The sequence below is a fragment of the Aquarana catesbeiana genome, linkage group LG07 (genome assembly GCF_042186555.1).
Source record: "Aquarana catesbeiana isolate 2022-GZ linkage group LG07, ASM4218655v1, whole genome shotgun sequence".
Taxonomy (NCBI): Eukaryota; Metazoa; Chordata; class Amphibia; order Anura; family Ranidae; genus Aquarana; species Aquarana catesbeiana.
In genome coordinates this window covers 114,478,570-114,494,153 of record NC_133330.1, presented here as the reverse complement: position 1 = coordinate 114,494,153, position 15,584 = coordinate 114,478,570, and the positions used below count along the sequence as shown (strand labels likewise).

General features: G+C 43.3%; 1 protein-coding gene across 1 annotated transcript in view; it reads left to right on the top strand.

Moving 5' to 3' along the window:
• ADSL (adenylosuccinate lyase) overlaps positions 1-15,584 on the top strand; it is a 700,044-nt gene that overhangs the window by 94,721 nt on the left and 589,739 nt on the right. Inside the window, exon 2 of the mRNA XM_073592652.1 lies at positions 1,400-1,603. Coding sequence (XP_073448753.1) covers positions 1,400-1,603 — 204 coding nt within the window. The remainder of the gene's footprint in view (positions 1-1,399; positions 1,604-15,584) is intronic.

Sequence of the window (15,584 nt, the reverse complement as noted above, 5' to 3'; positions counted from 1 at the left end):
ACAAGATTGGGATATTATTGAAAGATATCATTTCAACCACTTCAAAACACTTTTTTATGTGGACAATCAATCACTATATATTTGTTTCACTATTGTGGGCACTCCAATGTGTAATCTAATTATGATTTGTCATTATTATGTTTTTCATTTTTTTGGTAATGCAGGATATTTATTTATTTAAAGCACTTGAATAGTATGGTATCTAGCGCCCCCTAGCTTTCTTACATTTCCATTTTTTTGGTAATGCAGGAGATTTATTTATTTATTTAGAGCACTTGAATAATATGGTATCTAGCGCCCCCTATCTTCCTTACATTTTTTGCGATACGTCACTGCATTCCTTTAACTGACAATTGCACGGACGTGTAACTATGTACCCAAATAAAATTTGTCCTTTTTATTTTTTTATTTTTTCCCCAGAAATAGAGCTTTCTTTTGGTGGTATTTAAATAAACACCTCTGCGGTTTTTATTTTTTGCACTATAAACAAAAAGGTCGACAATTTTGAAAAAAAAAAATATTTTTTACTTTCTGCTATAAAACATACCCAATAAAAAAAATTAAAAAAATCTAATTTCTTTATCAATTTAGGTCAATATGTGTAATGCTAAATTTTTTTGGTAAAAAAATTCCAATAAACTTATATTGATTGGTTTGCGCAAAAGTTATAGCGTCTGCAAACTGTTGGATTTTAAAAAAAAAATTTTTCCCCATTTATTTTATTTTTTACTAGTAATGGTGGCGATCAGTGACTTGTAGCAGGACTGCAATATTGCAGCAGACATATCTGACACCTTATGGGGACTAGTGACACAAATACAGCGATCATTGCTAAATATTATACACGGTTACTGTACTAATGACACAGGCAGGGAAGGAGTTAACAGAGGCGATCAAAGGGTTAACTGTTCCCTGAGTGTTTTCTTGCGGTTTTGGAGGTGGTTATACTGTGGGCAAACGGAGATCCATGCAAAAACACAAGATCACTGCCTTCCTTGTCACAGAATGGCGGTCTGCCTTGTTTACATATGCAGACCGTCAATCTGCCTGTCCTCAGAACGATCAGTGGGTCCCAGCAGATATCCCGTCTGCCGGACCCGCTGGTTGGCTCCCGCTGTGCCCAATCACAGTGGGAGTGGGTCGCCGGTGGTGCGCGTGAGTGCCTCAGACCTGGAAGTGCCACGTACCTATTACATGATCTGGTGCAGAGCGGCCACTCTGCCGCAGTATATTTGCGTGGCGCTGTTGTCAAGAGGTTAATGTAACTTTGCCTTGTCTTTTTATATTGTCCGTAATAAACCAGAGCGAGTAAATGTTTTTTGTAAGCAGCAGTATGAAGTCTGTGTGTGTGTATAATATATAAATATATATATATATATATTTTTTTATGCTTTTCTAGAGTTTGGGGCTTCCAATTACAGAGGAGCAGATCCAGGAAATGGAGACTAACTTGGAGAACATAGACTTCAAAATGGCAGCTGAGGAAGAGAAACGCTTGCGGCATGATGTCATGGCTCATGTGCATACATTTGCGCATTGTTGTCCTCGAGCTGCGCCCATTATTCATCTCGGAGCCACTTCCTGTTATGTGGGTGACAACACAGTGAGTATGCCATGCTTAGTAAGCCTTGCCTATAGAAAGTTGGATGATATTTAACCACTTCAATACAGGGCACTTAGAGACCTTCCTGCCCAGACCAATTTTCAGCTTTCAGTGCTGTCACAGTTTGAATGACAATTTCGTGGTCATGCTACACTGTACCCAAACTAAGTTTTTATCATTTTGTTCCCACAAATAGAGATTTCTTTTGGTGGTATTTGATCACCTCTGCGGTTTTTATTTTTTGCGAAACAAATAAAGACCGAAAATTTTGAAAAAAATAAAAGTTTTGCTTTTGTTTCTGTTTAAAAATTTTGTAAATAAGTACGTTTTCTCTTTCACTGATGGGCACTGATAAGGCGGCACTGACTGGCACTGATAAGGCGGCAGCGATGAGGTGGCACCAATGAGCGGGCACTGGTGGGCACTGGTAGGCGGCACTGATGGGTGGCACTGATAGGCGGCACTGATGGGCACTCATGGGTGGCACTGGTGGGCACTGATAGGCGACACTGGGCACTGAAAGGCTGCAAAGATGGGTTCTTATGGGTGGCACTGACGGGCACTGACAGGCGGCACTGATACATGGCACTGATAGGCATCCCTGGTGGTAGGCATTGGAGTGGGCATTGATTGGCAGCTGCCTGGGCATTGATTGGCAGCTGCCTTTGCACTGATTAGTATGTCCCTGGGGGTCTAGGGGGCATACCTGGTGGTCCAGTGTGACTGGTTTCCCTGGTGGTCCTGGGCGGCTTCCCTGGTGGTTCTGGGCGGCTTCCCTGGTGGTCCTGGGTAGGATCTGAGGGGGGGCTGTGCTGATAAACAATCAGCATAGACCCCCCCCCTGTCAGGAGAGCAGCCGATCGTCTCTCCTCTACTCGCATCTGTCACCGGCTCTTCCTATTTACATCGTGATCAGCCGTGATTGGACACGGCTTTTCACGTGGTAAAGAGTCTCCGTCAGAGACTCTTTGCCTAGATCGGTGCTGCGGGGTGTCAGACTGACACCCCGCAACAATGATCGCCGCAATGCGATGCGCGCCCCCGGGGGGGGGTCATTCTGCTATATGGCAGGCAGCAAGTGGTTAAAAGCATCTACAGGTGCATCTCAAAAAATGTGACTTTCAAAAAATTAATTTGTTTCAGTAAGTCAATTTAAAGTGAAACTCCTATGTTCTAAAGATTCAGTACACACAAATTGATCAATTTCAAACATTTCTTTCTTTTAATTTTTGATGCTTATGGCTTACAGCTAGTGAAAACCAGAAATTCAGTATCTCAGAAAATTTAGAATATTGTGAAAAAGTTCAGTCTTGTAGACTCCATCGTGTCACATTCTAATCAGCTAATTTTTAAGTGGTTGTAAAGTCATCAGGTTTTTTATCGTAATGCATCTTTGCATTAAGATAAAAAAACATCTGTGTGCAGCAGTCGCCCCCCAGCTCCCCCTAGTACTTACCTAAGCTCAATCTTCCTCCAGTGATGTCCACGAGTTCCTCGGCCGCCCGGGACTCTTCTCCTGATTGGCTGAGACACAGCAGTGGCACCATTGGCTCCCACTGCTGTCAATCGGTCAGTTATCGGGAGAGAGAGGGGGTAGGGCAGAAACGGGGCTCCCTGTATAAATGGACACAGGGAGCTGTGACTCAGCTCTGGTGCCCCCATAGCAAGCTGCTTGCTGTGGGGGCACTCGACAGGAGGGATGGGCCAGAAGAGCTGAAGAGGGACCAGAAAAGAGGAGCGTCTGGGCTGCCTGGTGCATAACTACTGCACAGAGTAGAAAAAGACAAGATGGAGGAATCCAAACAGGCAAACACCACATCCCAATGAAGAAATTTCAAAGTTTGAAAAAAAGGGGGGGGGGGGGCAAAGAGGTAAAAAACCTCGGGACTTTTAAGGTGTTGCAGTCAAAGGATCAAAAATTGTCGGGTTGCTTAAAATTGAAATCATTTTATTTTGATAGATAAAAAAACAGACAGAAAATTGCATTGATATCCCAAGAAAACATTGAATTTGTGAAGCTTAGGAAAGCACTACCACTCTTGACATGTTTCACTCGATAGTTTCTTCAGGAGATTGATGGTGTGACTTTTTTTGTTCTATACTGAGAGAAGCATAAATAAATTTCTCAAGAACGTATTCAAAAATACATAAATAAAGACATACAAATTTAGCATAGAATAGTCTACGCATAGGTTACTAGAAATACTAAAGCAAAAAGGCATCAAAAACACATGAGCACAACAACGAACCAAGCTTACCAGAACTGCTTCAGATCAATTAGTAGTGTGGATGTTGCGATAAAATCAACATATCCCTACTGTCACGCTTAGGCACCTTAACCGTTTGCAGAGAAGCGCTAATGGGGTAATATTTCTAGAAAGAAATATATGAAACAAAGATTTAATAAAAGGAGTGTGAAGGTTGGCAGTGCATAGGGCATCTGAAAGTACCTATACTACTAGTCAAACAAGAAAAATTAATTACATTGATGTGGTTGAGAAAATAGAATCAATAGAGGTTAATCTGGTCTTAATGGTAGTCAAAGACTAAAGGTAATCCCCTTGGTGCCGGAAGTCACAGAAACCAGGAAAGTTCAGGGGAAGACCGGACATCTCAGGTCAAAATAGACCTATTAGTGTCGTATATAGTAATTAGGATAACCAAAGATATCAAAATGGTAGAGTCACAGAGGGGAAGAGGGTCTTACCAAACGTATTGAAGGAGGGTTTAGAGAGGTCCCTGAAGCTGGTATCTCTGGCAGACAGTGGAGGCAAGTTACTGCCATTATGTAGTGGTTCACCGACTCGGCAGCATCTGACGTCACCGTTGAATCCTGGGCCTGTTTGATAGTGCCGCTGCGCATGCGCCAGAGATGGTTGGCGGTGAGCGTCCTATAGACATACCAGCGTCATGAGGACTGCGCGGTCATTTTGGGAGATCCTTTGCCCACATTCTGCTGGTAATGCAGATGGGGGTAAAAACTGTGCATAATGGGGGGAGGATGCTGGTGCCCAATAACACGGGGGGAGAGAACACCAAAACGAACTATGCAGAAAAACGGGGCAAACGGACTGGTCACATGAGTGGTTAACATGTAAACCAAGTGAGTGCCCCAGGCGCCCATACAAACAGTAGCTGCGGTGGCCAGCGGGGAATACGTAACACAGTGGGATGACTTAGATATAGGAATGCTAAGTTAGGTGGTAAATATAAAGCTATATAGCATTATTAAATACGATTCTGCAGTCAACTGGTTTTGTCTGGCTAGTTGGGAGTAGTCATGGGTTTGTACATAAATTTATACATAAATAATCTGAATTACATAATACCTAACTTAAAAACAGCTGAAAAAACACTAGAGAAGTTAGGGAAACGGGATAAGGGGGAGAGATAAAGGGGGATGGAGGAGGGAGAAAAGGGGGGGTAGGGGAGGAGGGGAGGGAGAAAAAGGGAAAAACGGGAGGGGGGGAGGGGAAGAGAGGGGAAAAAGAGAAGGAAAGGAGTGAAAAGGAAAAGGGGGGGAGGGGGAAGGGGAAGAAAACAAAATTTAAAGAAAGGGCTTGAAACTCAAGGCGTCATTGAGGCCTGGGGATTTGAGGGCAGAAAGGTCAGAAATCCAGCATGCCTCGCGCTGTAAAATAATCTTATCATTATCACCCCCTCTGTCATTTGGGGGGGGACATGTTCCAGGGCAAAGAAATGCATGTAGGTATCATCGAAATTGTGATAGAGGCCCATATGACGGCTAATAGGCTTCTCCATTTTCTTCCCACACACCAGGGGAACATGGTCCCTGATGTGGTGGAAGAAAGGGCGTTTTGTCTTGCCGACATAAAAAGCACCACAGCCACAAACCATGATGTAAACTATACCCTCGGACTGACAGGTAACCAAAAAATTGGGCTTGTAGAGGCGACCGTTGGGCAGGTTAATGTGGCTGGATGCATATAGATGACGGCAGAAGTTGCATCTATGACAGGGCCTGGTGCCCCGAGATCTGGCCTTGATGAGTGGTTTGGGAGCGTAGTGACTATGCACCAGCGTGTCTCATAATGACTTGGATCTCCTGAAACTTATTTCTGGGAAATCTGTGAGATGTTCAGAGACTTTCGCATCTCCTTTAAGGAGGTACCGGTATTTTTCAAATATAGCCCGTACTTGCTCATGATGACCAGAAAAACGTGTAATTAGTCTAACCCCTAAGTTGGACGTTGGGGTTTGCCTGTCATGAATCAATACCGATTTTGTTTTGTTCTTGGCCTTTAGGTAGGCTTTTTTGAGGCATATGTTACTGTAACCCCGGAGCCACAGTCGTGACTGCAGTGCCCTAGCCTCGGACTCAAAATGGGCATCCTCGCTACAGTTACGTCTAAGTCTGAGGTATTGCCCATAAGGTATACTTGCTATCAAAGGGGCTGGGTGAGAACTGGTGGCATGAAGCAGGGTATTTCCCACCAGGGGTTTACAATGAAGTGTGGATCCAATATCTCCACCCTGGTTCACGAAAATCTGAATGTCCAAGAATGTAAGTTGTGATTGACTCATTTCCTTAGTGAATTTAAGTTTAAATTCATTCACTTTAAGGCTTTCAAAAAAAGCCAAAAGATTCTCCTTTTGGCCCGTCCAGATAAAGAAGACGTCATCGATGTTTCGTCTCCAGATGGGAGTCTGGTCAATGAAGGATTGCAAATCGTCTCTGTGAAAGATGTTGCTCCCACCCTCCCAGATACAGGTTGGCGTAGGAGGGGGCACACATGGTCCCCATAGCCACCCCCTGTATCTGGAGGTAGTGGGAGCCTCCAAAAAGGAAGATATTGTGGGTCAAAATAAAACGGAGTAAATACAGGATGAAAACCTTGTAACCCCTGGGTGCTTCATTACTCCCGAAATGAAGCCCTCCACAACTCCAACCTCATGGGGGATGAAGTTGTAGAGGGCCTCAACATCCAGAGCAACCAGCCAGGAGCCCTCTGGGACCGAAATACCATCCAATTCTCTAAGAAGGTCCCTGGTGTCCTGTAAATAGGACGCCAGGCCCTCTACGTGGGGTCTCAGAAAATCGTCAATGAGTGTGCTTGCATTTTCGGTGAGGCATCCATTACCCGAAACTATAGGGCGCCCTGGTTACTGCAGAGGAGGCAAGTAAAACATGTTTGTTATTTTTGGAGGAAAAATTAAAAAAACAAGACTTTACAATCACAAGCGGAGTTCCACCCAAAAATTGAACTTCTGCTTTTTTTTTTTGGGAGGGGGACTGGGTAACTCGTTTTCATAGGTACCCAGCTCCCACTTTCTCTCCTGGCGCAGCGCCAAGCGGAAGTTCACCTCTCCCCCCCTCCCTGCAATCTTCTGGGACACATCCCAGGTCCCAGAAGATTGCCTGGTCATTCACAACGCGCGACTCGTGCTTGAGCAGTGCGCGCCCACACTTGTAATGCGGCACCGCAGAGAGGAGGGGGAGAGAAGCGAGGCTTCGGGCAGCCGCATCGCTGGACCATGGGACAGGTGAGTGTCTGTTTATTAAAAGTCAGCAGCTACACTTTTTGTAGCTGCTGACTTTTAAATAGGTGGAACTCCACGTTAACTCTAACTCAAAACACCTGTAAAGGCTTCCTGGACCTTTAAATAGTCTGTCTGGTTCAGTAGGTTACACAATCATTGTTAAGACTGCTGACTTGACAGTTGTCCAGAAGACTGTCCATGACACCCTCCACAAGGAGGGTAAGTCACAAAAGGTAATTTCTAAAGAAGCTGGCTGTTCAGAGTACTGTATCCAATCATATTGATGGAAAGTTGAGTGGCGTGCTGTTGACTAAACTTTCTTGCCACTTCCTGCATGCAGCTAGCCTACCTGGAGTAGGTAATAGCCTCCCGCTATCTCTGCCTTCGTGTGTAATGGGCCATTTTTCATGTCTGACAGACATCCTGCACTTGTTCCTTAACCTGTCCCATCTCTGCCTTGTTCAGCCAGCAGGACATCTCATTCAGCCTTTGAGTCCAGCTCCAGCAGACCTCTTTCCTGATTCCTGTTCCACCTCCTTCTCTCTGTGTAGCAGTAAACTTAAAGTGATGCTAAAGTCTTTGTTTTTTTCGCTTAAAAATAACAAGCATGTTATACTTGCCTGCTCTGTGCAGTGGTTTTGCACAGAGCAGCCTAGGTCCTCCTCTTCTCAGGTCCCTCGTTGGCACTCCTGGTACCTGCCGCTTGTCCCCACAGTAAGCAGCTTGCTATGGGGGCACCCGAACCGCAGCTCTGAGTGTCCATTTAGACACGGAGCCGTGGTTCTGCCCCCTCTCTCTCTCTCTCTCTCTCTCTCTCTCTCTCTCTCTCTCTCTCTCTCTCTCTCTGGCTCACTGACTTTGATAGCAGCGGGAGCCAATGGCGCCCGTGGCTGACTCAGCCAATGAGGAAGAGTCCTGGACAGCCGAGCCTCTCCTGCGATATCTCTGGATCGAGGATGGGCTCAGGTAAGTATGAGGAGGGCTGCTGTACACAAGGTTTTTTTTTTTTTTTTATCTTTATGCATGGTATGCATTAATATAAAAAAAAAACTTTTGCTTTAAGCTGGGCATGCACTGATAGGAATCTGTAAGAATCCTGCATCCACACCATACAGTGCAGATGGACAAAAATGCAGTGTCTACTATTATAACCTGACAGCTGGTGGGAAAGGCTGCTAGAACACCTGATCAGTGATTGCATCTCATTGGCTGATACTTTTCCACCAGACTACTTCCATTTTTCAGTCGAAGGGTGTCGGGTGCCAACAGGGTCAACCATGAAGCAAATGGCTAGCTTTAGTTCTTCTATTTCCCTGAGTTGTTCTCACTCCTTATCTCCAGCAGGCCTGATTTTTTTTTTTATTTATTTATTTTTTTGTGCCCATATAGATAATTGCTGAGACCTTCTTTCCAAACCCTAAAACCTGCTAAGTGCCATAGAGTTTCGGCGTAATGTCCTCCTCCCTCTATCAGAGCTACTGTTGACATTGGGACAATCTTTCCAGCATTACCATACTGCCTGACTCTGCAGTTCACAAGCTACCCTTGTCCCTGCTGCAGGAGTACATTCCCCAGAATGACTGTGAACATACTGCCTGCAGATTAATAATGAGAACTGCCTAATCTCCTTCTTGGAGAAATTGTCTGTGTTCTGAGTACAAGTACAGCTGGCTTGCATTTTTTTTAACTTTGTTGGGAGTAGGAGTGGAGCTCTCTCTGGTCAAAAAAAAATTAAAGGAACACTTTGAAAACACATCAGATCTCAATGGGGTAAAATATCAAGCTGGATATCTATACTGATATGGACTGCGTTATGTCTTAGGAACTAAAGGGTGCCACATCGTTTGATGGAAATGAAAATTATCAACCTACAGAGGGCTGAATTCATCCTTTTTTTTTTTTCACTTTGATTTTCGGGGTGTTTTTTCAGTAGGCTAGTCCATTTTGCTGAAATTTCATTGCAGCAACTCAAAATGGTAATTTGTATGGCTCCTATGTGCTTGTATGCATGACTGACCACGTTGGGGCATGCTCCTAATGAGATGATGGATGGTGTCCTGGGGTATTTCCTCCCAGATCTGGACCAGGGCATCACTGAGGTGCAACCTGGTGGCGTCGATTGGACGGAAACATAATGTCCCAGAGGTGTCCTGTTGGATTTAGGTCAGGCGAGCGTGGCGGCTATTAAATGGTATCAATTCCTTAGTCTTCTAGGAACTGGCTGCATGCTCTCGCCACATGAAGCCAGACATTGTAGTGCACCAAGAGGAACCCAGGGCCCACTGCACCAACGTAGGGTCTGACAGTGGGTCCAAGGATTTCATCCCGATATCTAATGGCAGTCAGGGTGCCTTTGTCTAGCCTGTAGAGGTCTGTGCGTCCCGCAGTGAATATGCCTCCCCAGACCATCACTGACTCAACACCAAACTGGTCATGCTGAACGATCTTTCAGGCAACCTAACGTTCTCCAGACCCTTTCACGTGTGTGCTCAGGGTGAATAGCACAGGGCACCAGTGGCAGACCTGCCAATTCTGGTGTTTTAATGGCAAATGTCAATCGAGCTCCACAGTGCCGGGCAGTGAGCACAGGGCCCACTAGAGGACCTCGGGCCACCCTCATGAAGTCTGTTTCTGATTGTTTGGTCAGACATTCACACCAGTGGCATGCTGGAGGCCCTTTTGTAGGGCTCTGGCAGTCGTCATGCTGTTCATCCTTGCACAAACGAGCAGATACCGGTCCTGCTGATGGCTTAGGGACCTTCTAATCTTCTACGGCCCTGTCTAGCTCTCCTAGTGTAACTGCCTGTCTCCTGGAATCTCACCCATGCTTTTGAGACTGTGCTGGGAGACACAGGAAACCTTCTGGCAATGGCCCGTATTGATGTGCCATCCTAAAGGCCTTTCTTTTTGCCCAAATAATAAATTAGACAAGTTTGTAGTCATCAAAGATCTACATCTATATACACGAAAACTCTTACTTAAAAGTATGTTCGAAAAGGAGAAACCAGGAACTGAAGGCTGTCGCACATTCAGTGAGTGACAGGCTTTAGATAACCTAAACTCCTTATTGGAGGAAAATGAACCAGCAGACCTTATCGATGCAATCAATTTGGAATCCCTTCTCAATACCATCTGAGAATCCTTCCAAGGGTGTACCACCAATTAAGTCCTCTTCAAAGAAAACCTCTTCTTTATACCCTGCTCCCAGTTCTAACCATGGTGTAGCTACTTTTTTGAAAATGGCCTGTCAGGAAATAAAGTCCTTAGATCCCACACCATCTCATCTAGGTAATCTTACTAAAAATGAAAAAACGGCTTTACAAAATCTGTCAAATAATCATGTGATTTACTATTAAACCTAGTGACAAGGGGGGGCAACATTGTCCTTATTGACAATGAGCACTATAGTCAAGTGTGTATCAACATTCTAAGTAATCGTGAGTGGTATTGTCCCATTGGGTCTGACATTGTGGAGGCTTTAACAAACAATTCTATTCTTTTGTAGATGATGCCTTTGAAAACAATGTTATCTCTAAACAAACTTGGGACTTCATTCGTGTCCCCTACCCTAGAGTGGCAACTTTCTATTCATTGCCAAAAATACACAAAAATGCTTTGAACCCAACACGGTAGACCAACACTTTCTGGCAATGGTGCCATTACCGAAAAATCTATCACGACTAATAGAACACATTAGGGATGCACCGAATGGGTTTTTTGGTGCCGAAACCGATACCGAAAATAAATCTTCCTTGATCCCGAAAACCGTTACCGAAACAGCACCGAAACAGAAAAAGGCTTCTTTTTTTTTTTTTTTTTTTTTAATATATTGCCCAAAAAAATTATTGGATATACAAAATTGTGTTACATTCGTATTTGTTATATTATTTGTATTCAACTTAATCATTAATTTTATGAAGAAAAGATTACTACAATCCAGTAATGTCAAAAAGTACCTTAACCACTTAAGGACTAGCCTCGTTTTGGATTTTAGGTGTTTACATGTTTAAAACAGGTTTTTTTTGCTAGAAAATTACTTAGAACCCCCAAACATTATATATTGTTTTTTTTTTTCTAACACCCTAGAGAATAAAATGGCGGTCATTGTAATACTTTTTTTCGCACCGTATTTGCGCAGCGGTCTTATAAGCGCGCTTTTTTGGGAAAAAATTCACTTTTTTGAATAAAAAAATAAGACAACAGTAAAGTTAGCCCAATTTTTTTTTTTATATTGTGAAATATAATGTCACGCCAAGTAAATTGATACCCAACATGTCACACTTCAAAATTGCGCCCGCCTGTGGAATGGCATCAAACTTTTATCCTTAAAAATCTCCATAGGCGACATTTAAAAAATTCTACAGGTTGCATGTTTTGCGTTAGAGGAGGTCTAGGGCTAGAACTATTGCTCTCGCTCTACTGGTCGCCGCGATACCTCACATGTGTGGTTTGACCACCGTTTTCATATGTGGGCGCTACTCATGTATGCGTTCGCTTCTGCGCGCGAGCTCGTCGGGACAGGGCGATTAAAACATTTTTTTTTTTCTTATTTATTTTACTTTAATTTTTCAGTTTAAAAAAAAAAAAAAAATTGGATCACTTTTATTCCTATTACAAGGAATGTAAACATCCCTTGTAATAGAAAAAAAGCATGACAGGTCCTCTTAAATATTAGATCTGACGTCCAAAAAGACCTCAGATCTCATATTTGGACTTAAATGCAATAAAAAAAAAAAAAAAAAAAAAATCATTTGAAAAAATGTGCCTTTAAGAGGCATGGTCGGAAGTGATGTTATGACGTCGCTTCCGCCCTGCAGTGTTATGGAGACGGGTGGGGGCCATCTTACCCTCACTCGTCTCCATGTACAGCCACTGACAGGACGCAATCGTCTTTGCTGCTACCGACGGCTCTGGTAAGCGGCGGAAGGCACCGGATCGTGGTGGGAGGAGGGGGGGACCCTCTTCCACCACCGATAAAAGTGATCTTGCGGTGAATCCGCCGCAGGGACCACTTTTATCTGAAAGCTGACCGATACTAGGGTTATGGCAGCTATAACCCAGCGGTGCTCAGCCAATCACAGCAAGCAATGTAGACTAGTCTGTGTTTATGGAAGTCACCGCCCATACCTGGAACACAGTGCGGTATAGTACTGTAGTATGTGAACAGCCACAGATACAGAACATACAGTTTTGCATTTGCACATGCAGCGGGCTGACAGCTTAGGGAGAGACATAGTTTGGCCCAACAGCAACAAACTATGCTACAGTAGTTCAAAAGCTGGAGTTCTCTCTTAAATTGAAGTGCAAAAAACTGTAGAAGAACTACAATGAACAACCAACAAATGGCACAACTAGACAATTGGAACATACTAGGTAGTCAGTCATACTATGTTGTATGTTCCAAATGTCCAATAGCACAGTCCAATACCAATTCATTTACTATGTTCAACATGGTAAATGAATTGGTTTGTGCTACGGATTTTTAAATCTATTTCAGTAAAAATGGCAGATTTCGCTTTAAGAACAAAAGCTGTTCAGCTTTCTCACAGGAGAGACGGTTTCTCTTCTCATCAAGGATATGAGATGCTAGACTGAATAGTCTCTCACTCTCTGTACTGGTGCTTGGGGCAGATAAATATCTGCGTGCAATCTATGCAAGCAAGAGAAAACGTTATTTGTTGATGCGCCAGTACTCAAGGAGATTGTCGCTTCTGGCAATAAGCTGTTCAGCTAAATAAATGTCCAGAAATTTCTTCAAACATATCAGATATGGAGGGAGTGTGTTCCTCTTCACTTGTATGTGACCCTTTCTCACTTTTCTTTGTGCGACACCTCGAAACCCCTTCACTAGATCCTTCCACCACCTCCATTTGTGCCAGTATCCCTTCCTGTGCACGCTGCTTTTTCTCCACATTAAAGTAATGCTCTTTAAATTGAGGATCTAGAACTGTTGCAATGCAGTACAGAGGGTTGGACTTGGTGTCTTGAAACCGTTTGGTAACGGCCTCCATTAGAGTGGTTTTAGCCGTTTCTACGCCATGGTCTGTTTCTACCTCTTTTCCAAGCAGACGCTTCAGTGCAGCAATAAAGGGGATAACTTCAGCAATGGAAGCATTAGTTGAGCTTATTTCTTTTGTTAACTGTTCAAATGGAGATAGAGACAAACTATTTTCAACTAACGTCCACTGATGTGCGCTCAGTGTTGCAGACAGCTCGTAATCTGCAATGTATGCAGCTAAAACACGCTTTTGTTCAAAAAGACTTTGTAGCATATAGTAGGTGCTGTTTCAACGAGTGGCTACATCTTGCTGCAGTCGTTTCGGTGCCATTCCAAACTGCATCTGCAAAGCTTGTACTCTGGAATAAGCAAGCGGAGAATGCTTAAAGTGACCCACAATTTTTCTTCCTTTTGATACGATATCAGATATGGTGCGCTGACTCAGCAATCCTTCATTCACAGCCAATTGTAGCATGTGTGCCATGCACGCTATGCTTTGAAGTTCACTGTCCTCCATTGCCTTTGCCATGTTCCGCGCATTATCTCGGACAATCAAATGCACTTTAGACTTCTCAATGTGCCAACTGTCAAGCATGGTTTTTAAAGCATCAGATATTGCTGCTGCGGTATGTGATCCAACAAACTCACGTGCGTTAAGTAGGATGTTTTGCAATTGAAATTTTTCAACTATCCACTGCGCTGTCAGGCTGAGCATGCTCGTTGGACTGGCATCTGAAGTCCAAATGTCGGTAGTAAAACTGATTGCTATGATGTCGGTAGTCATGAGCTCCTGAACGTGTTTTCTAACACTGCTAAACAGTTCATGTAGACTGGTACGTCTGCTTGGTAGTGAGTAACGCGGCTCAATACGTTACATGAGCCTACGGAATCTAATGTCCTCCACAACAGAGAATGGCTGGTTGTCTAATGCATTAAATTCCATAATTTTAGCTGTAATGGCACGAGCTTTGGGACTGTAACTTGTATATTTTTTTTTTTTAAAATGCTATATTTTATTTTTCAAAAACAAGACGTACATTTTTTTTTTTTTTATACATATCAACAAATAAATAACATTATTGCTGTTTACGTATCAGAGTATAGTTTAACATATTATAGTTCAGTTTTCTTTACATATATATGACTTATTGTCAACCACAGCACAACCAAAAATAACACAGCGTATACAGAGAAAAAAGAAAAAAAAACAAAAAAAAACCCCTTCCCAGAATGCTCCCGCTCTCTCCCCCTACCCCCTAGGCCTCCATCTGCTCTCCGATCACACATCCGTATTCCCTAGTGCAAACCAGAAGGGACCATGAGTTCCGTTTTTTTTATTGAATTTCTCCACCTTACCCTGTATAGTTGCAATGCCTTTTTCCATAGCATATATCACAGCTATTTTTTTAAACCATAGTGATATCGAGGGGGGTGATTCTTGCTTCCAAACGGCCAGGATACAAGCCTTTATCGCATTCAAAAGGTGAACCACCAGGGAGTTCTTATATTTACGCTTAGGAAGATCCGAAAGGTGGAGAAGATATCTTCCTGGATCGAGCCCCAAGTCCTATTCTGTTAACTGTCTTATGGTGTCCCGCACTTTAGACTAGAAATCTACTATCTTCTTACATGACCAGAAGATATGGAGCATGTTACCCTCTGACTCTCCTTACCGCCAGCATTTATTCGTCCCCTCTGGGTACATTTTTTGTAATAGTGATGGAACTTTGTACCACCTTGTAAGAATTTTGTAGCATAGCTCTTGGTATTGGCTGGCTGTTGAGGAGTAATGGGCAAAATGTAAAATATAACTCCATTGCTCCTTAGAAAGTGTAATTTCTAGATCTCTTTCCCATTTCAGAAGGAATCCTGGCACAAAGTCTTTGGGGGGATCTATTAGTATTTTATATATCTCCGATACCCCATGAGCAGAGGGCTTTTCTAGAAGACATACATTTTCTCACACCACAATCAAACTGCAAAGGGACTAAAAGGCCAACATTGTAAAGATAAGGGAACCCATCATTTAGACTGACTGTTAAAGCTGCTGGTCCTGTATTGCACCCTCGGTTTTGGGAGACCCTAATCCCTATGCTGGGCGAGACTGCCGTAATAGCAGTCATCGCCGTCCGGTAAGCAGAATATATACTCACTTCGCGGTGGATCATCTACTGGCGTTTTTTTCTTCACGTTTCTCTTGGATGGGTGCTTTATATCTACCTACGGATAGAATATCCCTGTTTGGACTTTTTTTCAGATCTTTTCCTGTTTTTCACATGCACTTGTAATATATGCTGATCGTTTTACCATTGGAATTTTTCATATTTGTCACTTTGCTCACTTATTCATGTTAAGTCACATGGTAGGATCTTACTCTGGTCAGGATCCTATATGCTGTATATACATTTAGCGCTGCACTTTTCTGTTTATTATACATTTTCCAATGGTGTGTTTGATCGATCTGATCTCTTCCCCCTATTA